The 26,646-nt window shown below is 42.0% G+C and overlaps 1 protein-coding gene across 1 annotated transcript in view; it reads left to right on the plus strand.

Moving 5' to 3' along the window:
- The window catches only part of C5 (complement C5), a 153,152-nt gene that overhangs the window by 66,628 nt on the left and 59,878 nt on the right, over positions 1 to 26,646 (plus strand). Inside the window, exons 16-25 of the mRNA XM_073599551.1 lie at positions 2,170 to 2,232; positions 8,586 to 8,804; positions 9,353 to 9,443; positions 9,820 to 9,902; positions 9,980 to 10,119; positions 18,210 to 18,428; positions 19,634 to 19,694; positions 21,609 to 21,698; positions 23,511 to 23,723; positions 23,798 to 23,873. Coding sequence (XP_073455652.1) covers positions 2,170 to 2,232; positions 8,586 to 8,804; positions 9,353 to 9,443; positions 9,820 to 9,902; positions 9,980 to 10,119; positions 18,210 to 18,428; positions 19,634 to 19,694; positions 21,609 to 21,698; positions 23,511 to 23,723; positions 23,798 to 23,873 — 1,255 coding nt within the window. The remainder of the gene's footprint in view (positions 1 to 2,169; positions 2,233 to 8,585; positions 8,805 to 9,352; positions 9,444 to 9,819; positions 9,903 to 9,979; positions 10,120 to 18,209; positions 18,429 to 19,633; positions 19,695 to 21,608; positions 21,699 to 23,510; positions 23,724 to 23,797; positions 23,874 to 26,646) is intronic.

A 26,646-nucleotide genomic window follows, 5' to 3' on the forward strand; every position in this document is an offset into this window, starting at 1 on the left:
CTTCACTTCCAAGTCCACGTCTGAAGCTGTCACTGGAGTGCCAGCGTCTGACTGCTACTAAGCCGGGGAGCGCCGGGAACCATTGGCGCGGCCGCAGCTCCTTACCAGTTCACCTGAGATACAGCAAGACTGACCAAAGACACAGCAGGATAACATTATTATATGCCATGTCCAAGATCCTTAACATGTGAGTTGTTTACCTTCAGAATAAATGTGTTTGTGCTGCAATACTACACTTAGTAGGTGCTGCTTTTCTTTCCTGAAATTCCTTACACCCATTTGCAACCTAGGTGGCAAGTGTCATCTGCCCTGTAGCCTTTTCCCACCCTGATAGCAATAAAAAATATAATCTGCCACTTCTCATTTGCCCCCTGCCCCCTCCCCCCCCCCCGTATCTGGTTTCACTGCAAAGCATCATCTGCTCTCTGTACCCTTTTCCCACCCAGATGGCACTAAAAAGCATCAACTGCCCCAGCACACATCTCCCATCCATGCACTGAATAGCACCACCTGCCTCTATACTCATCTTCCACCCAAGCAACTTTCAAAATTTGGCCATAAAAAACAGATATCATTAATAAATAATTCTCACTGGAAAGCAATTGTTTAATTTATTAACCGGAAATCTTTGTCTCATGCCATCCTTGGGGCTTGTTAACATGTGAGGATGGGGGATGGTAAAACCCCACAGTTGAGCCACGCTTTTGCTGCCTCCCCACCCTTCCAGCCACTACCCCTTGTAGCTGCAGAGGCCTTGGGAGCACACATGCCTCTGCCGCAAAGCTTTGCTGCGGTAGGAATTTTACCCCCTATAACTTTTGGATGGCGTAACACCCGCCGAACGTGACCTATTCAAGTGAATGGGGCCTCTCTCAACCTAGCAGTTGCAGCACACTAGTGCAGTGACCAAAGGGGGTTAAAGCAGACGGTGAGGAGGTGATGCAACAGCTCCACCCCACCTTTTAAATGCTCTCTGAAGATGGTTCTCTCCTACAGAATAGGATTATTTATGTTGTACTGGGAGACAGCACAAACCATTCAAAACCCAGACTGCCCTCCATTGGCACCCCCAAACCGCCTCATCTGAGCCCCCCCCACTCCCTGCACACCTCCTAGGTCCCACTTAAGTAACTTGTGGATCGGGAGTAGGTTCAATAGGCGCCCAATCAAAGTGTAAACCACATTGAGCGATAGTGAGGGATGCCTAAGAATACCCACCCATGGGCACCTCGGAGACAAAAATCAATAATACTAAGCAGGCCCTTGCTCAGCTAAACTGTCCCAGAGTCCATGCATGTGTATTGTAACTGTATGCTGACTATGCAAGTACCAGTGCTAGAGGGTCAACAGCTGATGAGTAAAAAGAGGGTCAACAGCTGACAGTAAAAAGTTTGCAGTGGATGTGTTTGTATAGCCTATACTTTACATAGCTCATGGCGAAATAGAGGGCAAAAGGTACCAGGATATATTGCCGGTATTTGCTCTCAACAGGGCCTCCGGTCCAGCCTGTGCACGGTATAAGTCCCACATGAATTATGTAAGCACAGCTGTTATGACCAGTAATCAGGGAGCCTTAGTGGAACCAACTGGTACTTGCAGATCCATAATGTCTGCCTGACATCTGTAGCTATATATCAGAAAGTCTGACTGTCATCCGCAGTGTGCTGAGCTGCTATTCCTCTGCTATTCCTCTGGTAACGGCTCCGCTGCCGATGTCCCACATCTCACACGCTACAGGGTGTGGGCCAGGAACCTTAATTACCGGTTGGCTCCACTGGGGCTCCCTGATTACTGGTCACATCAGCTGTGTGGGGGTGGGGGCAGTCTGGGGTTGGAAATGGGGTGTGGGGGTCTTCTGGGGTGTTTGGGGAGTGTCCATGTGTGTGGGTTGGTTGGGATTGGCGGGGGGGGGGGGTACGGGGCTTGTGATGCCATTGTTTTTTGATGCATACAAGTAAAATTAATTACTAAGAGTGGTAGCTCTTTGGATGTTTGTTAGTTTGTTATTCTGTCCTTTTCTTCTTTTGTGCCTATGTAGTCTTGGTCATTATTTAAGGAAGCACCACTAGTTTATTGATATTTAGGTGGGATTCCCTGGACCAACACATCTTTTTGCTTGCATAGTGCTTTGGTTGTCATTCTACCCACAATTCCATTTAATTTTCTCAGATTGGAAGTGTGATGCAATATTAAGAAGCAAAAGATCGATGGAGGATGAAATCAAGAAAGAAGGTAATTTGTTTTTGTTTTTTTGTTTTTTGTTTTTTTGTATACCAAAAGAGTGAGAATATATTTATTTGCTCCCCCTAATCCCCCCCCCCCAAAAGGGAAAAAAACCCCACAAAAGGAACCCAACCCCTCCCACCCTCCTCCCATCCCCTCCCACCCTCCTCCCACCCCCTCCCACCCTCCTCCCACCCTCCTCCCATCCCCCTCTCATCCCCCTCCCATCCCCCTCTCTCTCCCTCTCTCTCCCTCAGCCCTCAGGAATCCATGATTATCATGTATCTCTCCGTGTTCCTGAACTTAAGCCATTTCGCCCAGGTCCTGAGGTATTTTTCCCGTAGGCCCTCCGTCGGGTGGATTGATTCTTCCATTCCCCTTACCCATTCCACCCTTGTTATCCACTCCCTTAACCTTGGGGCTTCCGACCCCTTCCAGCAGCACAGAATTAATGCTTTTGCCGCATTTAGGAGGTGTGGGACCACTGACTTGCCATATTGGGGTGTCTTTTTCTCCGAGTCGTGGAACAAACACGTCCATGGGTTCTTATTAACCTGCTCCCCCGTTATTTGCCGGATTTCTCCCAAAATTTCCTCCCAATACACCTGTATTTTGGAGCATTCCCACCAAATATGCGCAAAAGATCCGGTCGCCCCACACCCCCTCCAGCAGGTTGGGGGGGTCTCAGCGTCATACTCGTGCACCCGCTGGGGTGTCCTGTGCCACCTCGTTATCACCTTATAGGCCATTTCATATGTCCGGGAGTCTCTTGCCGTTAGATATACCATTTTAAAGATCTTACTTCTATGTTACTCGTCTTTTAGGTATCCTATTTCTCTTTCCCGCTTCTCCAGAAAGGCAGGGTATCCTTTACTCGCTTCCCCCCTTAGTACTCTATACACTTTGGATATACTACCTTTCACACTAGTGGGGGTGCTTAATAATTTTTCTATAGCTCTTAATTGGTCTCTTCCTCTCAATGGTTGTGGTAATGATTGTTCAAAGTGCTGTATCTGGGCATACCTCCATTTGTCCAGTGGTTTATTCCCCCATACCCGTGTAATTTCTGTGTAAGTGCACAATCTGTTTCCACTCATCACATCCTGTAATTGTATCGCGTCTTTTTTCGCCCACCTCGTGAAATATAAATACTCCTCGTCCCCGGTAAAAAATAATTGGTATGCAATAATGATATCAGTGGCGAGTTATATTCCCAGTGAAATCTCTTACTTACCCCATCCCATATTTTAAATGTGTTCCTAGTCAAAAAATTGGCTCTATTTCCCAGCTCCCGAAATTGTGGAGGAATCCATATAAATTTTTCCCCCACTCTGTGCAATTTCTATATTCACCCAACTTTTCTCCTTTTTACTATATAACCAATCAGTGATCCTGGAAATAACAATAGCTTGATAATATTTTTTAAAGTCCGATGCTCCCACCCCTCCCTGTTGTTTTTCCTTCACCAAAGTGTCGTATGCTATCCTAGGACGCCTTCGTGCCCAAATAAACCTTAGAGTTATAGTCTGTAATTTTTAAAAAAACGTGGAAGGGAGAGCTATTGGGGTCATTTGGAAGGTATAGATTAGTATGGGCAGGACAAACATTTTTACCGTGTTTATCCTGCCAATCCACGACAGAGCTCTATACCTCATCCTGCCTAATAAATCCTTAATTTTATTAAAGTGGGGTTCCACCCAAATTTTGAACAATATCTGTATGTATTCTCTTCCTTGCCTAGATGCTGACATGCCGTTTAAAAAAATTTAAATCGCCGTAATTACCTTTTATTTTTCTATTCTTCTTTGCACTTCCTGGTTCTCCTCCCGTGGGAGTAGGCATGTTTCTAGCCTCTCCCAGACTCCTGGGAGCTAGTCTCAGGGTCCCAGGATGCCACTGAGCATGTGCAGGAACGAGCGGTGAATGCTGGGAGCACAGCATTCACCACATCCAGGAAATAAATGCTTGTGGGCTTCAAATGCCCACAACGAAGATGGAAACCGCCTGCAGTGAATAATATAAGTTATTCTTTCCGACGAAATCTGACACAGGCGGACATATTACACACAATATGTGAGTATGTAATGCTGAGAAGAAAAGTTTGTGAATGAACTAAAAAAAAAAAAAAAAAACGATAGATAGGTGGACCCCCGCTTTAAGTAAGGGAATGTAGTTAGCAGCAAACAGATCCCCCGGTGTTGATGTTAATTTTATACCCAAGTACCCTAATTCCCTCTCACACCATGCAAAGGAAAGTCCCGATTGAATTGCTTTCTGCTCCCTCCTAGGGATTGATATGCTTAAGAGCTCTGATTTACTCATATTTATTTTAAAGTTTGTAAATCTTCCATAGAGCTCTAACTCCTTGAGCACCATGGGGATTGTTATTCTAGGGGAGGTAATGTAACAATAAATGAATGCCGCTATTTTATACTCCCCTCCACCCACCCTTATTCCCTTAATGTCTACATTTTTGCGGAACGCCACTAAGAGTGGCTCCAAGGTTAAAACAAACAGGATCGGGGAGAGGGGGCAACCCTGTCTTGTCCCGTTAAATAACTCAAGGGGAGAAGACAGGGTTCCATTTACTCTAATTCTGGCCTTCGGGTGTCTATATAACGACAGAATCCATTTCATCATCCTCTCCCCGATCCCTAAATGCCTCAGAGTTTCAACCATGAATCCCCAATCCACTCTATCGAAAGCCTTTTCGGCATCGATTGACAATAGGGCCGCTGGTATGTTGCTCCTAGATACTTCCTGCATTAAGAAGATTGTTTTCAGGGAATTATCCCTCCCCTCCCTACCAGGTACAAATCCTGTCTGATCATTGTGTATCCACTGCTTCAACCCATCTTTCAACCTATCCGCGAGTATTTTGGTGAAGATTTTTGTATCTACGTTTAATAACGATATTGGCCTATAGCTTCCCGGGGATGTTGGATCCTTACCTTCTTTCAAGATTAGGGTGATATAAGCTAAAAGGGACTCTTCCCGAGTCTCTTCACTCTCGCCTAGGGCATTTAGATGCACAGATTGCACAGATTGGGTACCAAAATTTAGAAAATGTTTTATAGTATGCTATGGAGTATCCATGGGGGCCTGGGCTCTTTCCCAAGGCAGTGTTTCTTATCGCTTTTTCTACTTCATCCTGTGTTATAGGAGTCTCAAGGAACTCCACCTTCTCCCTTTCTGCCCTGGGAAGGTCTAGTCCCCGAAGGTACTCCCTTATCCTTTCCTTCTTAATTTCACTCGTCTCCTCTTTCCTTCCTACTTTATATAGGGCCCTATAATAAGAATAAAATATTTTGGCAATCTTAGGGGAGGAGAATTCTAAGTTCCCCTCCTCATTTCTTATTTTAGATATAAAAGTCCTACCCTTTTTTTCTTTAACCCTTCTTTCCATCCACTTTCCTGATTTATTACCCTCCTGGTACATATCTCTGTTGATCGTGTAGAAAGCGCTCCTCCTTTCCTTATCCAATAGCTCTTCCAATTCTCTTCTTTTCCCTATTAACTCTTGCTTTTCTGGGATCCCCCTGGGTCTTGTACTCTGCTCTAATTCCTGGATCTCCCTATATAAGCTTGTCCTCTTTTCCCCCCTTTCTTTTTTTTCCCCGCTCCAATGGCAATCAAGATTCCTCTTACTGTATATAACTCTTATGCGCTTCCCAAAGTGTGGCCCTAGATATATCCTCTGTGTCATTTATCTCAAAGTAGCTCTTCAATTCCTGTTCTATTTTCTCTGCTGAGTCCGGGTCTTGGATAAGAGAGTCATTCAATTTCCAATTCATCCTAGTCTGTGCCGCGCCAGCGATCTCTACCTGGATTTTCACCGGCGCGTGATCTGACAGGGTGATTGCTTTAATTTCTGCTGCCTTCAAGTGGGGGACCAACTAATGTTCTATTAATATATAATCTATTCTCGAGAATGATCTATGTGCAAAAGAGTAAAAGGTATAATCGCGTTCCTTTGGATGACATATTCTCCACGCATCCATTAACTATAGACGCATTAACATTTTTTTTTAGTGTCTCACCTTTTGTACTGGGCTTTGTTACGCCCCTTGAGGTGTCTATCCCGGGGTCTATGCGTCAATTAAAATCCCCTGCCAATATTAGTTTACCTTTTTTAAAGGTCTCCAGCTTCATCAAAACTTTTCTTAGGAATCTCTCAGGGTTCCTATTAGGAGAGTAAATATTCGCGACTGAACCACGTATCGAAGAGTTTCCCCTTTATGAAAAGGAATCTGCCCCCTGTGTCAGCCAGGCGCCCATCCTCTACAAACATCACTGTCTTATCAAACCCAATAGCCACTCCCCTTGAATGTGTTGATCCTGCATCCCCATAATACCACTTTGGAAATTGGTGTGATGCCAATCCCCCTCCTGAGTGCTTAATATAGGTTTCCTGCAGGAACACCACATTTGCTCCCAATAACTGCAATTCCTGATTAATTTTATACCTTTTTTTTGCTGTATTCAATCCCTTCACATTATAGGTAACAAAATTTACTACTCTCATGTTTCACCTCGAGAAAGAGCGTCCGGCTGACCCCGTGGGGCAAACCCCGGAGAGGAAGAGAGAAGGGGAGAAAAAAAAAAAAAAAGAAGAAAACCCCCCCCCCGGTCTGAAACAGGTCGCCTAAAGCGGCTGGACAGACCCCTCGGTTCAATATATGGGTCGGGTGGAGTTCATTGACTTGATGCCACCCTACCCCCATATTTCCAAATGGGCTTACGACACCTGTGCCCCCAGGCCCACCCCGCTCCCCCCCACCTCCCCGTCACACTCAGTTCGCGCTGGAGGCTTCCCATATTCCCATATCCCCTGGTCTCAATACTACATAGATTCTGCGTTGTTTATTAAGAGTCAACCCTTCTCCAACCCCCTACTCTTCTTGCGGGTGCACCTCCCTCCCCCTCCCCCCAACCTGGGAGAGGTGGGGGGGCAACACCCAGCCTACTGCAGAAATCTTCCAGATCTTCTGGGAATCTCAATACTGCTGTTTGCCCATTTTTCTTCCCAATTAAGCAAGCTGGAAACCCCCATTGATAGGATATCTCTGATGTTTTCATTAGCCCAGTCAATGGCGTGCGATCCTGTGGGCTCTGTCTTTTTTTCAATGGGTCTGTTATTTCCTTTTCCAATAGGGGGTTAAACAGTTAAAAATAGTGCCTGTAAAGCGCCTGAAAAACGCCTCCCCTGCAGCCCCAGTGTGAAAGCCCGAGTGCTTTCATACTGGAGCGGTGCGCTTGCAGGTTGTTAGAAAAAGCAGCATCTTTGGAGCAGTTTAGGAGTGGTGTATACACCGCTCCTCCATCGCCCCTGCTCATTGAAATGAATAGGCACCGCTGCCGAAGCGCCTGCAAAGCGCTTCTGCAGCGATGCTTTTCAGACGCATTTAACCCTTTCTTCAGCCACTAGCGGGGGTTAAAAGCACCCCACTAGCGGCCGAAAAGCATCCACTAAAATTATGGTAAACCGCCTCTAAAACTAGCGAAGCTTTACTGCTAACGCGGGCCGCTGGCAGTGTGGAAGGGGTCTCACAGATCCCCGCATTCCCCCCCCCTCCCTGTCAGAATATAGAGATCAGCACTACAGCCATTGACTGCATGCACTGATCGATTCGTTCGACATAAGCCAGTTATCAAACCTGTCTCTGTTGAACAGAGAAGAGTATACACAGACTGAAATTTGGCCAGTTCAGCTGGATTTTTGGTACATGTGTAACCAGCTTTATAGAGGTGAGGGGTGGGAGGATAGATAAGCAGGGGTTTGTGTTCTTTGTAATTCATCTGAAATGAAGTGGGCAGGGCTAACAACGCATGCTTAGGAATTCAGAGCCAAACATACATTGGAGTCGATTTATTACAGGCAAATAAACTGCACACTTTGCATAGCTTAGTGAATGTGATAAAGCTCTACTGACTTCCATTATCCAATCACGTGCAAGCAAAAATAGTGTTTTTTTAATTTTTCTTGCACCTGGCTGGGCATTTGGAAACTGAAGCTTTACGACCAGGGCTTTTTTTTAGCGGCAATGCAGGGGAACACAGTTCTGGCATCACAAGCACCACCAGCATTCAATGTATGTAATGGCAAGGGGTGCTGGGTTGTGCTAGAGAGTCTATTGTAGCTGGCTGCTGGGGGATCTATTTAGCTGGTAGGGATCTTTTTTGCGTGGGGGTCTATTGCTGCTGGGTGGGGGCTGAGGTGGATAGCTGAGTGCTGAAAGGCACTTCACTGGCTGGATGTGTTCTTGAGTCAATTCAAACCGGTACATTTTCACATTCCATGTTTTCATATCTGGATGTCCTTTTTGAATTCCTAAATAAATGTACATGTTTTCCACTTACAGCCAGCAAATTCCAGAATGAAAGTGTTAAAAAGTGCTGCATGGATGGTGGGTTCAATTTAATAAAGGAAAATGAGTGTAAGAAAGGAGTCGAGCGAGTCCAGAAACTGAAACCAAATTTCCAAATCTGTGCGAAAGTGTTTGCAAAATGCTGCAAGCTGGCCGAAGGGCTGAAAGCAAACCTAGACAAGGAGAAAAAAGAACTACAACTTGGAAGAATGTGTAAGATTTGTCCTACTGTACCAGATTATTGTTATTATTGTAGGTTTGTATAACTAACACATTCTGCAGTACTGTACAGAGCACAATATCCTCTTCACATACTGTAAGTCTCTAAAGCAGAGGAGCTCTTACTGTCTACAGTCATACTCTATGATTAATTTATGAATCTTTGACATAATCTGCAGTGCTGTACAAAAATACTAAGCCATTCTCATCAGTCTTTGCACCAAAGGAGCTTACACTCCAATGTTCCACCACAGTTACACACTAATATTATTATACATTTATATAGCTCTTACACACTAATATTATACATTTATATAGCTCTGGCATATTCCACAGTGATGTGTTAAGAACACTAAAGGATTCCTATTTATCTCTAAATCAGAAAAGTTTACACTCTAATGTCCACACCACAGTCATTATACATTTACAGTATATAGCTATTCACATCATCCTCTGCAGAGGGCCATATATATTAAGGTCTTTACCACAGTAGAAGCTACAGGTATATTGTATTCAAGTTTAAATATTGCTTTCTCTTTCAGATATCAAGACAATCTTCAATTTGGATGAACCAGAAATTCGCAGTTATTTCCCAGAAAGTTGGCTGTGGGAGGAGCACGCCATTACGGACAGGTACTCAATGTGCTATGTACACAAAATCCTGAAGGATACTACAGGTTTTTAAGACATTGAATAGAAAGTCCTGCTATGTGTTATCCTCAGTAGTGTATATAAAAATAGCATCTACATGCCTGTCAAGTATCTGCAAGCTATACCACAATGATACACTGTGCCAAACATAGGGGAAACAATTGTAGATTCCCTGAAAATACATTGTTATTCTTCTTGTGATCAGTTTAGGCATACATGTTGCGTAGCAGAGCTCTGCCTTAAACTCATTATTCATTATGAAAATCTGTGACAGATCATACCTTTATGAAATAGGTTGTATTGTTAATATTGTTATATATTCCACTCTAAATTCATAGGATTGTCTGTTTCCCACTAGAAGTAGCAGTAAGAAAGTGGATATAAGTCTTCCAGACTCTCTCACTACATGGGAAGTGCAAGGAGTCAGCATGTCTGATAAAGGTAAATGTCTGAATCTCAGTATATGGACCTCCTACTGGTGAACTACACTAATACTCCATTTGGATATTATCTTCTAGGTATCTGTGTTGCTGATCCGCTGACATTTACCGTATTTAAAGACTTGTTTTTGGATGTGCAACTTCCCTACTCCGTTGTACGAGGGGAGCAAGTTCAGATCAAAGTGATCGTTTACAACTACCAACCTTACAAAGTTATGGTAATGATGGCACACATTTTTATTTTAACACTGGACAGACCTGACATCTCCTTCATGGTTACATCCATAAAAGTTTCTAAAAGTAAACCTGTCACACCAAAAGAGTTTAAAAAAAATAAATGAAATTCCAAGCAGATGGCCCTACAGGGCACCCTCATCCCCCACACTATCCTGCAAACTGTTATCCTCAGTTGGCAATTAAGAGGTTCCCCGTTTGGTTAGAGGATTGTGTTACTGGGGTGGGGGAGTCAAGAACTTTAAGTAAGGAATTCCTGAACATCTGGGGGCTCCCAGGGAAGTAGCCTCCATTGGGGTACTAATGCTATGCTACACATAGCCACACACATTGGCGAATGACTGACCTCAGATCTGATTATTCCCTTAATGAGTATGACCCACCATACGACATAATGATCACTTTTTATTTCAAATTGGATTTTATTTGAGAATGTTTTTTCAGTAATATAATTTTCTATAAAACTACTTTCATTAATAAACAAAATGCACAATATTATTAAAAAAAAAGAGAATATGAGTTCGTTCAGTCACAGATACAAATCATTGTTTCATGAAAATGTCTAGAAATTTTTTTTGTCCAATCGATTGGGCTTGTTCCAAAACAAAGACAAGGACAAAAAGCGGTGCCTTCTAAGTGCAGCAGTTAAATAGTTTTAATGATGAAGTAAATGAATGGCAAATACACTCACAAACAAACAATGGAAATGGGAATGTCACATAGTAACGATGGAAATGGGCATGTCCCAAAACAAATACAACCAGTCTACACATCCATTTAATATCATCATTATGTTTTTTTGTTGATGGCATTAGTTTAAGATGCTTCTGAGATTAGTCAGAATTCATTGACAGGTGCACAGTTAACCTCCTTCTGACCTGCTTCAAGCCGATTTTCCATTCCCCTAATTTTTATTAGAATGTAACCATTAGGCTATATAATACTGTTTATCTAGGAAATATACACATTTTCCAAACTTAGCATGACAATATTGCCATACTCTCTTTCCGATGCCAAGACTTGTATGGGAATGTAAAAACTGCTTGAAGCAAACACAAGCCCGCTGACACAGGTCTATAGGGACTTTTGCCAACAGATTTTGATGGGCAAATGCAGAGTGCTTTTGACATAGGGTTGAGGTGCTTCTGAGATCATTCAGAATTCATTGCAGATGCATTTGACCTGCTCAAAGATCAAAACCTTTTGAGCTCTTGGTAAGATTCTCTAAGTGAAGGTATGTTACTGTTTTGTAGTTGTCAGGTACAGTCTCACTGATGACAGAACTAGCCTGGGGTTGCAGCTGGTTCCCTGTGAGCCACTCTGTAGCATCTACAGAGATAGATGTTGATTTAGGGTCACCAGTTTCACATAGTATGAACTTATGAGTATTGTAGTACAAGATCTCCCTCTTACCTGTTGAAGATTCGGTCCTGCTACCATGAATAGTAGTTATAGATGTTGTTTCACTGACGCTGCTGTAAGATGATTCTGTGATGTAGGCTTAATCGCTCAAAGAAATTTTCTTTGTCAAAATGGGTATCTCTTTTGAGTTACCAATGCATGAGCTTTTGCGAGATGAACAGATGTCTCAAACTCTCACAACAATATTTTTACAAGTATGCATTCTGTTTTATATGTTTGAGTGAATTGAATTAACCCAACACCTGCTCAAAGGTAAATAATATACAAATTATACAATGTAAATAAGAGCTGCATGTTATAAAGCAAAAAGCTTGACAATGAAGAAACTGAAAATTAATTAACCGCGCTCAATAAAATATAATATATAACGTGCATGTGCATCCATAAAACCATTAGTATTGTGATAAGTGAATAAAGTGCTATAAAGTTCCAACAAAATCTCAAAGAATCTCAACAAAGGTAAAAAAGTGATGTCCCATAGACACTCTGTGTAATGCAGCAAACACTTCTGTGTTCAGAGACACCCGTGTCTAAGTGTATCTTCTCTCCGCCAACAATCATATATGCATCCTACTCACCAGAGCGTATTGACCCCCATTACAGGTAGTCAAAAACAGCATGTGTGATTTTTTTTTTTCCTCTCCTGCTCCAGTGGCATCAGGAGGATGGTCCTCAGTGGCAATTTTGGGGCACACCCCAATGGAAACAAGACAAGCCACCAAGAAGCACCAGAGGTTGTAGAGGGGGGAGAAAGAACAATAAGGAAAAGAGATCAGTAGGACAGGGTATTTGCAATTTGAGTGACACCACATTTACAGACCATGAACTAAAAATACTCTAATTAGGTCTACAGTTTGCCCCAGAAAGGTTCTTAACAAATTTAATGCCTTTATAGACATAGAAAAATTCATAAGGAAACTTAATATCAAGAAACATTTGGAAGAGAAACCTACTTTAGGGGATACATCCACCAGGGTGTATAAGGATAGTGGTTTGAGAACTCAATCTACATTTAACCCCCAAAAAAGTCCAATCAATATTTAGAAGTTTTTAAATCTATGGTAGAACAGGACATTAGAATGGTTAAGAACTAATAGGAAAGGCAACATCTCCAAAGGTATACAAGCTTTAGAAAAAAGGAAAAATATAGTAATTAGGATGGCTGACAAAGGGGGGAGAATTGTGGTTCTCTACAAGGCTGATTATGTTAAAGAATTAGATAGATTAGTAAGTGATTCCAATACTTATAAGAAGTTGAAAAGCAACCCAACCAATAAACTTAGACTTTTACTAAAACGATTGGTAAGAAAAGCTCATAAAGAAGGAATACTAACTAAGGAAGCCTGGTGTGCCCATGTTACTGGTATTGTACCAATTGCCAAAGATTCAAATAAAATCAACCCCCCGGGAGACCAATAATAAGTGGCATTAATTCACTGTTCTCACGTATAGGTGAATATGTGGATTTTTTTAAGCTGGTTTAGCCACTGGTACAGGAATACCCATCTTACCTAAGGAATAGTAAGAAATTAATGAATTTACTGGAAGGGGCTCCTGTGGGGGAGAATACTCTAATTGTAACCATCGATGTTGAATCATTGTACATCAGTCTGGGACAAAGGGACATACTGGCCACCACTAAGAAGGCTCTAGACAATAAGTCAGAGTTTAGAACTAAGCAGAAACAGTTTCTGGTAGATGCCCTAGAATAGGCTATGGCCAACAACTATTTTTGGCATAACTGTTCATATTTCAATCAAATAAGGGGTGTCGCAGTGGGCGTCAAGTATGCGCCCAGTGTGACCAACTTATTGCTAAGTCAATGGCGAGAAAAGGAAATCTTTGGAAGTTACATACCAGAGATGACCTTTTATAAAAGATATATTGATGACCCTATTGTTTTATGGGAGTGTACAGAAGACAGCTTGATTCATTTCCTAGAGAACAGCAACAAAAATGCATATGGCCTAAAGTTTACTGGTAGTTAAGATAGATACACACAACATTTCTTAGATTTGGTTTTTGGTAAAACATAGTGGATATATTAGTACAAAAACCTTTTTCAAAGAGACAGACAGGAATAGCTATATTCCTACAGCTAGCTGCCATCACCCTAAATGGATAGGTGGTATACCTAAAGGGCAACTGATGCGCATTAGGTTTAATTGTACAAATATAGATTATGTGGAATAGTCGCAGGTACTTGTCATAGGTTTAAAGAAAAGGGTTATAATAATAAAGATATTTTAATATCTACCCAAAATATGGTTAAAGATATGGATAGAAATCCATTGTTAGCCTATAGACCAAAAAAACTTAGGGGGAAGGAGAGTTGGCCTTTATAACTAATTTCAACCAAGATTATAGGTCATTAGAACATATAATCAAAAAACACTGGCCAATCCTGCTTAGGGATAGGACTCTTAACAGTATCCTGCTCAGGAAACCAAAACTTGTATATCGGAAAGCTACTAATATAAGGAACACGCTAGCCCCCAGGGGTCAAGTCCTGGGAAAAGAAGTGTGGGAACCCCCCCAGACCCCCCCCCCCCCCGACAATGTAAAAAAGTACCTAAAATGTCTGTATCTTTGCTAAACAGTGCAAATATCAATGTTTAACTATAAACATGTAGCTAGTGCTATTAGCAACGTGTTTAAGTTAAAAAAGGTCAAAAACCATATTTCTCCATTTACATGAAGGTCAGGTTAATATAACCCAGCAAGCACAGCGTTCCCCCATACATCAGAGTCTGTAGGATCTCCCTTACAGTGCAAGGGAACTCTGACATAAAGGGGAATGCTGCAGATCATGATCTAAAGGGGAACTCTGATATAAGCGGGGGGGGGGTTCTGGTGAACAGAGACCACCTAATATCAGAGTCCATTGCATTCCCCTTTACATCAGAGTTACCACTTACATCAGGGTCTACAGCATTGCCCTTTACATCAGAGTTTCCCTTCACATCAGCGTCCACAGAGTTCCCTGCTGCACTGTAAGGGGGAATCCTGCAGACTGATGTAAAGGAGAAGGCCAGGAACTCTGATGTGGGGGGGGGCTCTGGTGACCAGAGACCACCTTCTGCAGAGTGAATCCACTAAGGTAGGGGAGTCCTGATACAAGGGGGAACCTTTATATCAGTGACCCCCCCCTCAGACTGGCCTGGCGGCGCTGTCACTGACCTCCTCTCAGGTGCACCGTGCTGGACTCAGTCAGACGGCTCCAGCTTAGCGGCTCTGGCTTTCTACTATAGTCTCCTCTTCACAGTCCACACATGTCTGACTCCTCCCATAATCCCCATCCGGACGACACTTCCACTCTTGACTTCTCTCCAGACTCCCCCTCAGAGACTGCAGACATGATAAAAGACAAGAGATGGTCAGGGATTGTGGACATGATGGAAGAAATGGTTATAGGCTGTGGACATGTTATGGCCAGAGGCTGTGGACATGATACAGGAGGTGGACAGAGGCTGCGGACATGCTATGGCCAGAGGCTGCGGACATAATACAGGGTCGGGGCCCCCAGGCAGCCAGGCCGCAGGCAGGAGGAGGAGAAGTCGAGCACTGCGCTGTGGGCAGCCGTGGATCTGAGCCAGCCAGCACTGCAGAATGCCGCCAGGCCAGAGAAGGAAGTGGGACTCATGGGGTGGAGACTGGAACAGAGTGAAGAAGATCAGTGTGAGTCCCTGGTTGCAAGTCCGCCGCGTCCGGAAAAGGAGAGGAGGTGGGTGGACTCACAGCACTAGTGCAGGGCTTGCTCTTCTCTGCCTCACTCTGAGCCTCTGAATGCAATGTCATTGGTTGCATGACGCCGGGGGGGGGGCGGCCCTAGCAACCAGTTCTGGCAATCAGCTAGTAGGATGGCTGTGTGTCCTCATTTCATTCCGGGACGCTGTATTGTCCCGGAATGGAGGTGACAGGACACACATGTGATATGTGGGACGTGGCTGCTAATGAAAAAAGTGCAGGAACACCGTTCCCGTGTGTTCCCGCAGGACTCAAGCCCTGCTCGCCCCAAATATTCCTGATGCACCAACAAAAAAGGTAACATTTTTAGATTTGACAAGTTTTTTTCATTGTGAAAAATGGAAGGCATGTAAAACTATAAAAATAAGAGAAGGAAAGTGTCATCTTTTAAATCAAACAGTACAGGGAAAGAATATAAAATAAATACATTTATCACATGCCAATCCACCTACGTTACCTATTTAATTTTATGTTTATATGGATTGCAATATATTGGCCGAAACCACAAGGAAGCTAAGTATTAGGATTATTGAACATGTGAATAATATTAAAAATGGATTCCTCAAACAAAGTCTGTCTAACCATTTTAGGCTCCATCATAATAGAGATCCTAGTTTAATGTATTTTTGTGGCATCGATAGGATTGAACAACATTGGAGAGGGGGGTAATATGACACAAAGGATCTCCCAAAATGAAACAGAATTGATTTTTGAGATGAATACATTATATCCTATGGGTATTAACATAGATATTGTTCTAAACTGTTTTTTTTTCCATCTATTAATTGCATTTTGTAAAAGGTGCTCCAATAGAACTCAATCCTGGTATATGTATTAAGATTACTGGCTGGTGTATACAGGCAGACCCCTAGTTACAAACATCCGACTTACAAACGACTCCTACTTACAAACGGAGGGAGACAACAGGAAGTGACAGGAAATCTAGAAAGGGAAATTCACTCCTGTAAGGGTTATCATAGGAAAAAGGTGTCGCCACTGAAGCTTTATCATCAAGGCTTGTTTCCACAACAACCCAAAATTTTCAAAATCCAATTGTCATTGGGACAGAAAGTGAGGTGAAATCTTCTAAACAGGGACACAGACAGCAAAACAAATGTTACAGGGTGTGTACCCTTCCCTATGCTATCCAAAAAGCTTAAAAATATTTTTTTTGGCTGGAGCTACACTTAAAAATGTACCTGTTCCAACTTACATACAGATTCAACTTAAGAGCAAGCCTACAGACCCTATCTTGTTTGTAACCCGGGGACTGCTTGTATGTGGATTTATAATATTAGTTTCTGGGTGACTGGAAGTTGATTTTCTAGTATATTTATGAAGTGCCATATGAGAATTTAATAACAGGACTCAGGTGCGCTACTGATGTCTGTCCCACCCGACTACAGGAAAAAACTTTTAGCCAAGGTGTGTGTGTGTGAATAGTGTCTTACAAACACATATACAAAAAAATTATAATTAATAAACACAAATAAATCATTATCGTGACAAAGTCCCCTTGAGGAATGGGTGATGGAAAACTAATAATTCAAATGGGTGCTTTTCCTAGATAGAGGAGCCTCCTTTCCCAGCCGATGCCTCTTATGGAGAAACGCCAGCGTAGGGTGGAGCTATGAAGCCTGACGTCACCACACAATAGCAGTCTAGCCTCAACAGAGTGTACTGCTCCAGCATCCGTTTTTTTGATTCTTTGCCAAATGTTTTGATGCCGATCGTGGTTTTAATAAAATAAGTTTTTATCTTACTGCACCATGGAGGCTTTTTTGTTCTTCTAATCCCCTCTCATACATGCGGAACCGAAGCCGGCCGGCTACCTCGATTTCACAGTGCATGTGAAAGAGTGCAGTTTGTGCAAACAGATCAGCTGTTCTTCCGATCAGCTGTTCCAGCTCGGATCAGCTGTTTCAGTCCACTGGACATCGCCTATGCCAGTAGAAGTTCATATACGGATGGATACCTGAGTTTGGAGGATTTTCTTCAGCTGTTCCTGCCTGTAGGATCCACTGAATCTGAGCCTGTAAGACCCCCGTAATAGGGGTCCCACGCATCTGGTAAGCGGCCGTCCTTTTTCATTTCATCCTAGGATCCTAGTACCTTTTGAAAGAAAGTTTCTATCTAGGAAAAGCACCCATTTGAATTATTGGTTTTCCATCACCCATTCCTCAAGGGGACTTTGTCACGATAATTATTTATTTGTGTTTATTAATAATAATTTTTTTGTATATGTGTTTGTAAGACACTATTCACACACGCACACCTTGGCTAAAAGTTTTTTCCTGTAGTCGGGTGGGACAGACAACAGTAGCGCACCTGAGTCCTGTTATTATATTGTTAAAAATGAAAATTCTTGTTTTTTTTGAAGGTTGCAGCACTTTAGTCTTTTGTTTCAATTTTTTCTTTAGATAAATTCATCTAAAAACGGCAACATTGTTTATATAGATTTTTGTTTCACATTAGTTTTTGTAACAATATTTTTATTGTTATTTCACTTCAGGTAAAAGGATAATAATTGGGGTTAGCGCAGATTACATGTGTTACACCATATGAGACTTCATGATTCTATTTTTATTTTTATTTTCCTTTTCTAAATAATTACCTGCTCTGGACACTAGAGGTCTCATTCGAGCATAAACAAAGAAACAAATAAATAATACGTTTGTAATTGAGAATTTATATTTAAAATAAATAATTTAAAATTTTTTAAAGTTGCAGCAATATTTGCTTAGAAATGGTAGGATAATAACTTTACAATGTCTTCTCACTAAACATGGCAGAGTTTCCCTTTAACAGTTTGTTGATCATATATATATGGATTGAGAGCATATTATAGGTGTGGATGGTTAATAATTATTTTTATGGGAATGGAGAATGAAATCCTTTTCTGCAGGGTTGTGTCAGCGTGTCGGTGGGTAAAGAAGTCTGTCTTGTGAGCGATTCCTCCTCCAGTCGTTATGGAAGTCCAAGAAGTTGTCGTGATGAAATCCATCCGTTGTCTCCAAAGACATATACGTACAATCTCCTCCCTCTGGAGCTTGGACTTCATCCCATCATCTTCACCCTGCTGGCTTCCAAGAGGGAGATTGTGATCAAGAATCTGCGCGTGGTGGTAGGTGCTTCATTGGAAAATAGTTCCCCTTTTTCCCCCAAACTTCATAAACACATTCTTTTAATGTGAATTCACCCTGCTACAAATCAGCCCAAGGTAAACTGATCCTATGACAAAACAATACATAAGCAGAGGTGACCTTCAGTGAAAGTACACATAGAAATCTTTAGTGGACCCAGAGGTGTAAGCAGCTGTAGTTATGTACAAATCTCCTAAGCAATTTGAGCCCTAGTTCAGTAACCAGTAGCATTGTCTCATTCTTATTGTTTTATGGCAGTCCTAAAGTGAGACAATGTTCCAGGGCAGTGAAGAGGTTGAACCAAACATAGAAGGTTAGCAGGCATTGTTTATACGTGTTTAGATCTAGATGATAAACATATACATGTTTTTGCTCCTTTTTTATATGCTTTCATTATTTGGATAATACTGTAGTGTTAAACACCCATTACATTTTTTTCTTCATGACCTGGAAATTCTTTAGCTAGGTAACACACCGAAACGCAGAGAAGAATAATGCAATTTTGCCTCATAGATCTCTGATTTTAACATATTAGTTAGAAGCAATGACTTATGCCCCGTACACAGGATCGGATTTTCCAACAACAAATGTTGGATGTGAGCTTGTTGGAGGAAAGTCCGACAGTGTGTATGCTCCATCGAACATTTGTTGTCGGACTTTCCACCAACAAATGTTGGCTAGCAGGTTCTCAAATTTTCCGCCAACAAATGTTTGTTGTCGGACTTTCCAATCGTGTGTACACAAGTCCACACATGCTCAGAATCAAGTACGAGCCGGATATATAACTAGCGTTCATAATGGAGATATCACGTACGTCTTGAACATCACTACGTTCGTAATTGTTGGCCAACATTTACCTGTGTTTGCAAGACAAGTTGGAGCCAACATCCTATGAACAAAAAATCCACGGTTTTGTTGTCGGAAAGTCCGATCGTGTGTACGGGGCATAAGACTGCAATCTATGAACAGTCTGGCATAGATATACAGTATGAACAATATAGACATTGATTTCATCCTCATTTTCTGAACATTGTCTCTCCTCATTAGACAGGCAGAAGGAACTCTGGGTCTATTTTCTGCGTTGTCACACTAGTCTGCCATCATTTCAATTCCACATTTTGCAGAAACATTTACAATCAGAATTGGTCTAGTAATAACTGATTGTGACTCTTCTCTCTCAAAACAGCCAGAAGGAATTCAAGAAGAAAATAGTATGGGATTTACTCTGGATCCACAGGGAGTTCGCGGTATGTTCTGACATATGTCTTTTTGGAATTTTCCTAAAGTGGTCTTCCCAGTCAAAAGGTTATTTCAGTTATGGATAGATGGAGTCACCTTGCCATAGATTCTGGCATGTTTCTGTCCATCGTAGGTACTCCAGCTACTCCTGTAACATTCTCTATAATATAAAATAAAAACCCAGAAGGGATGGGTGTGAGATAATTGGTGTAGGCAGGGCTTTTTTTCAGTGGGAACGCGGGGGAACGCAGTTCCGGCAACTCCAGCACTGAATGTATGTAATAGCATGGGGTGTGGGGTGTGCTGGAGGGTCTATTGATATTGTCTGCTGGGGGATCTATTGTCACTGGTGGGGATCTGATTTTGTGTGAGGGTTTATTGTTGCTGATGGGGAATCTCTTGTTGCTTGGGGGGTCTTATGTTACTGGCTGCTGGGAGATCTGTTGTTGCTGCTGGGAGGGGGGTCTAATGTTGCTTGGGTGGATATTTTGTTACCGGGTCTGTTATTTTGTTGTGGGTGGTTCACTGTTGCTGCAGGGAATCTATTGTTGTTGGGGAAGTCTGTTGTTGCTGGCTGCAGGGGATCTATTTTACTGCTTTTCTTTTTATCATTACCATGTTCCATATAAATGATTTAGCACCACAAAATGATACTTGGTTCTGTATTCTCTAAAAGGGGCAGTACTGGTAGGAGGGGAGAGGGTGGAATCAAGGGACAGTGGTCAGAGGTGGGGGGGTAGGCGTAGGGGGCAGAGACAAGGGGTGACTCAGACGGGGGGAGTTCCTGCACCTATTCTCAGAGAAAAAAAGCCCTGGGTATAGGCGATGTGCAGAGCCAGGACTCAGCACAGAAACCCCACCAACAGAGTCCCTGAGATACAGAAGAAACTTATTTTTATTTCAGGAGCTTCCGCCATGTTTGTTTTTGTGGTCATTTTCATTTTTATGGTAACTAAAAACATCCTATGTTTTCATTTGCATTCATTCAGGGGGTTAGATTATGTACACTTCATATACAATTAGAAAGTGAGATAAGTAGTATCTGAATGGATCTTCAAGGGAATCTGTGCTTTGTCAATGCAAGGCAATGTAACCGAATTAATTTAATGGTGGCCAATGCAGCTGCACATACTCCCATTACCTTCATCCCCCTTCAAATTCACTTGGACTGTGTGAGCACAAAGAAGAAATAGTGTGTAAGGACAAGGTTTTGAGTGGCCATTAACCAAAGACCACATGAAAGTGAATCACATTCTTCCCACACCCAGAAGTACCAGCTATTTTCTTTGATCCAGATGCGAATACTGGGTATATAAGAAAGAGCAGGGCAGGTAAGTATAAGCAGCTAATGGGGTTGCAATTAAAGCTATAGTGCTTTGTACTGCAGCTAATTGAGAGAGGATGGAGTAGCAGTCTGAGCCAATCAGCTCATTATTGCTTTGTAAAGAGCTGTCGGAACACTTTCTGGAGAGATCACCAGAACCATGTGAATTAATCAGTGTACTGCTGCCCCTTCATTGTTCATCTTAGGCTGGGGTTGGGTTCTGGACCAGGCTGTACAATAAACTGCAGTGTAGTTTCCTGGGAGGTCCAGGACCTGGCTGTGCTGTCCAATAGGGGTGTTTTGATTGCAAGACTGAACAAAATCAACAAACCTTGGTGGGTAAAATACATCACCTATATTTAATTTAGAGCTGTTTGCTTAGAATTTGAATTATACAGAAATCAGAGAAATTCCTTTATAAAGTCACAGTAAGGAGTCACAGGCAGCACCACTCAAAAGTTCTGATCTTCACTAATAGGACCCCAGCCTGGTCCAATCTGACATATACTGCTATATAACACAAATTGTCACCCAGACTCTTTAGCCTTTTCTCTTGCCTAAGGTCAGCTAAACTTCCTTTGTATTTTAATAATTTCAGGAATAATGAAGAGGAATCAAGACGTGGCCTTCAAGGTTCCATCGAGCATTGTGCCAAAATCAAAGATCAGCCGCATCCTCTCCATCAACGGTAATCCACCTATTGCATAATTTCCAAACGTTTGGCCTAACAGCTGTTGAATTACCAGTGTAGCGCTACCCCCATAGGAGCCGTAGAATAGTATAGGACCTCTGTGCCTACTCTGACCTTCAGAACAGTTCGACCCTTCTGACACTTCAGGTTTAGTAATGCGTCTTGCAAGCACACTAAAGAAATTACTAAATAAACTAGCTTTTAGTGTAAAATAAAAAAGCATTAGGTAAAAGTAATAAAATAGAATTCTGCTGTATTGACACGACTCAACTTAGTGACAATGTCAACAATCAGGTGTATCAACCGCTGTAGACAGGTAGATAAACAGCTACAGATGATAACCGTAAGGTAACTGCCATAAAATGAACTAGCTAATCGGACTCAGCTTAACTGTAACAATAGCCCCAACTATGGCAGCTTGAAAGGGAAGTTACTGCATCAGGAGGCTATGCTGCCACAGAGCACCCAGGGATTTGCTAGGCTTAGGCTGTAGTCAAGGAAGAAAAAGGGAAGGAGGATAGCAATTCTGAGGAATGACAGTACCCTAATGTCCTTATAAATAATCTGCAAGGGGATTATAGATCTTTACTGGCAACATCGGGGCCCTATTATTATCTTGGAGGCACTTTGCGATAATGCTGATGGTTCTGCTAGCAGAGAGGTATTTATGAATAATGTATAGTATTCCACTGGGTGGGGTTCTGTTCTCAGAATACAAATAGTACAACTGGGCTTGCTCTCAGATTGATGTGATATGACTGGGCGCACGGCCCTCTCACCAATCCTCAGATGTGGCAGTAATCCTGCTGAAACTTCTGTGCTGGTGATGATGGTCGCTTTGTAACTGAAGACATACACTGCTGCACCGCTGAAGATGTTTACTGGTGTGATGACAGCTGTGTCGCTGGAGAACTGCAGCTGAGGAAGGGACAGTCGCTGTGTAACTGAGGGCCTTCCCCTTGTGAAGACGCTGTTACACACTGATGTGCGCACTACGGCCCCGCACTGCCAAGTGAGCAAACCTATCCATCACAATTCCTTATGAGGCCTCCAGAGCCTCTTTATGCCACAAGGCTTCCTGGGAGTTGCAGTTTAATTGGGCCATAATACAATGTTAGAAGGTAGTTTCAGTCCTACAAGTCCCGTAATCCTGTGCTTCTTATTCAGTGGTGATCCCCCTCTAGTGATGAAGAAAAGGCACTAGAGTATTAAAGCAAAGTGAAAGTCACTGGGCACAGTAGTGTCTCCTCTTCTCCATACCTGTGTAGCCCAGTACCTAGCTACGCCAGGATAGTAGAATGGCCCCTGAGCTCCAACATATGATGTACAGTATATTATAGGCCTATTACATCCCGAACGGCTGATGATATGAATAACTGTCATTGGATTTGAGCAATAAGGTTAGAAAAAGCCCATTAAGTTCCACCTATTCCACATTTTAGACTGTTCTGTACTTTTTATACTGTCCCAAAACACCATTAAAAACATTCTTCATAGTTTTAAGTGGAATGTAGAAGGGCTGAATTATCTAAATATTTTTTGTTGCTATCTGTGTCCCCATTTTAAAGATTTTCCTTTACTTCACTGTCACTGTGACACCCTGTGTATGGGGGTGTGGCTAGGTGTCACCAAGAAAAGAAGTGATAAGCAATCTCCCCAAAGGGACACAAAGATCAATACAAACCTGGTCAGGAATCTCACCCTTCATCACTCCATCTCAAGCTTTAAAATAAAATGAACTGCAATTGGGCTTTAACAACAAAAAATAAGTGTGATTCATCTGCCCCTTGTTAATGTTATGGACTACAGGTAATATTCTGGGCGAGGTGATCGACACCATTGTGAGTGGAAAGAGCATACAGACTCTGGTCAGCATTCCGAAAGGCAGCGCAGAGACAGATCTGATGAGAGTGGCGCCCATCTTCTATGTCTACCATTATCTGCAAACAAAAAATGAATGGAGCCTGTTGGGCCCTAACACCTTCATGATTCAGATAGAGATGCAGAAGAAACTGAAGGATGGTAAGTGTGCTCAGCACTGTGCTGTGTGTTTTATTGTCTTCCATATCCACACTCTATTCATTTCTTCCTTCCAGGAGTTTCCAGCATTCTTGCCTTCCGCAACGGTGACCATTCCTACAGCCTATGGAGAGACAGCGACCCTAGCACCTGGTACGGGATAATGTCCATCTTTATGTCTAGATTGATTGTTTTCTTTTTAAAAAAAATAAATTTCAATGCGCAAAACAGAAGGACAGAAACAGAAGGACAAAATAGCAAATAATTGCTGTTGTTCTATAATAGTTTCTGATGTACAAAATACACAAAGATATGAATATTAATCAGCCCAACATTCAACTTTACAGTTTGCATCTTGTTACATGATTCCAACCTTACAGTCATGCTGCAGTGTTTGAGTAAGTCTGCAGATAGCTCAGAGAGAGACCAAAGCTGGAACCAGGGAACACACTGACTGCATCTCCACAGGCTGATATTGAGAGCTTGTTAAAATAAACAGTCAATATTACTAGCACAGACTATAACAATACCATAGCACACACAATTTTGTTACATTGAAGGCCATAGGTGTGCACAGCCTATTGCTTTAGGGTGTGCACCCCAAAGCTCAAACACATGTATATGTGTGCATGTGTATATATACTGATGGTATATAGTAGAGTACTAGACAGTAGTAGTAGTACAGTAGAGCAGTGGACAGTGTCAGTAGAGCAGTGGACAGTGTCAGAGCAGTGGATGGTGTCATAAGGCAGTGGTTCTCAACCTCAGTCCTCAAGTACCCCCAACAGGCCATGTTTGCAGGTTTTCTTACACAGGTGCTTTAAATCAGAGTCAATGGCTTGGTATTTTGGACAGCTATTTTATATAATTCTTAATAGATATTCCCAAAACATGGCCTGTTGGGAGTACTTGAGGACTGAAGTTGAGAACCACTGGCATAAGGGAAAATATTGGTGTCAATGGGGCAGTGGATGGTGTCAGTAGTTTTTATTTTTATTTTTTTACATTTTTTTTAGCAGAAAAAGGTATTTTTTTAATTTGGTGAAGTAAAAGGGGTCTAAACGGGGGGAAAATGTGCCATACGGAGTGATTAGGGTGTGCCAAGGCACAATGGCACACCCTGTGCACACACCTATGTTGAAGGCAGAATATTATTCAGTGAAACATTATTAAACAACAGGGAAATCACATTTTATTTTTTTCAAGTTGAAGCTCTGGACATACCAGCTCATTATTCAAAATAGCACCACATACCTGTACCTCCCAACTTTTTGAGATGGGAATGAGAGACCTCTATTAGCAAAAGTATGTAGGCATAGGACACACTCCCTGCCATGCCCACTTAAAGGAGAATTAACCAAAAAAAAAAATTTGTTAAACCCACAGATACTTTTTTACCACTACTTTTCCTTTATATTGGCTTTTGAAACTTACAAATGCGGCAATTTGGGAACTGGATAAAAGGTTTAGCACTGGGAAACACTTTTCGAAAGATAAATTGTGCATTTTTTTTACAACTATATAGATCAGACCAAAATAAGGGACACATGAGGAGGAAAGAGGGACTTTGTTCCAAATCAGGGACAATCACCCGAAATCAGAGACAGTTGGGAGCTATGGCACCACATAAACTGAAAAAAATATATCACATTCTAAACCTAATCCAGACACTGACACTCAGAAAAGTCAGAAACAAATCACACATTACTTGATCTAGTTTGTGAACTGCTGCATGTCCACACTTGTAGGTGACAGGTTCCTTTTAAAGGGTAACCACTTTCATGGGGAAAAAAATTGCAAATAAAAAAAAAATAATATAGTGTATACAATCGCGACACAAATCATATTGTAATTGAATGTTATTAAAAATTACCTTTCCTTTTCAATCTGCTGCCGCTGTAATTTTCTATCAAATGCAATGCAATAGGGCTGCCTGTACTGTAGGTGTTCTGTACATAGAATGTTTACAGAACTCCCCCCCCAGAAACATAATTTCCTGCTTGTGTGATTGGCTCATTGATTTTCCCCAAAGTCTGCACTAAGACACAAGTCAGATTTCAGGCATCCCCTGCAACTCCCGGTCATAGCTGTTCCTACCTGAACGGCGGCTCATAACAGGGCTTTCACTTTACATGATCATAATCAGGTTTCTGAATTGCCTATATACCCTGACTACCAGCAATTTGGCTATGCTGTAAAATCCTCCTTTTAAACTATTGTTATGGGATTTGTTATCCCTGCTGGAGGCTCTTTCTGCTTTAAAGTTTTCCTTACCCAGGAACTTTTTTTAGGCTGGATTAATCCTGAGATACTTGTTTTACTACTCCGCCAATCTCTCTGGCGGTTACCAGTCATCTCAACCTGTATTGTTTATTGATACACCAGGTTTTACCAAGATCACCAATTACTTCATGGTCAATTGTCTCACATCACTTTTTTGTATAGTTAATATAGCGTCTACTCTATAATCTATTTTCATAATATCGCTAATATTCACTAAGTCTTTTTGATGCTCCTGAAGAAGGCGCGTAACATGTAGAGCCCAGGATATGAGTATCATCTTAACCTGTTGCATAGCCTACTATTGGAATCCAAAACTTGACTGTGGAATGAGTGGTTCTTCACCTCCAAGTTGCTTATGCTAGTTCCTATGGCTATGTACAGTATATACCATTCAAACCTGTTATACTGACTTTTTCTATTGATATATTTTTTTTAGTTTTTTTCTATGTATAATAAATGAAAAAATTTCATTTTGGTGAGATACTCCCAAAAGGAACATGTCTAAAGGGATGCAGACCCAGCAGCTTTCCACATTAGAGCCCTGCAGGTGCACAGCTGATTGATAATTATGAAACCACGCCCATTAGACTCACTTTCCCACATGGGCACAGACAAACACACAGGGATTTCTTAAGAATAACAA

The sequence above is a fragment of the Aquarana catesbeiana genome, linkage group LG09 (genome assembly GCF_042186555.1).
Source record: "Aquarana catesbeiana isolate 2022-GZ linkage group LG09, ASM4218655v1, whole genome shotgun sequence".
Lineage (NCBI taxonomy): Eukaryota > Metazoa > Chordata > Amphibia > Anura > Ranidae > Aquarana > Aquarana catesbeiana.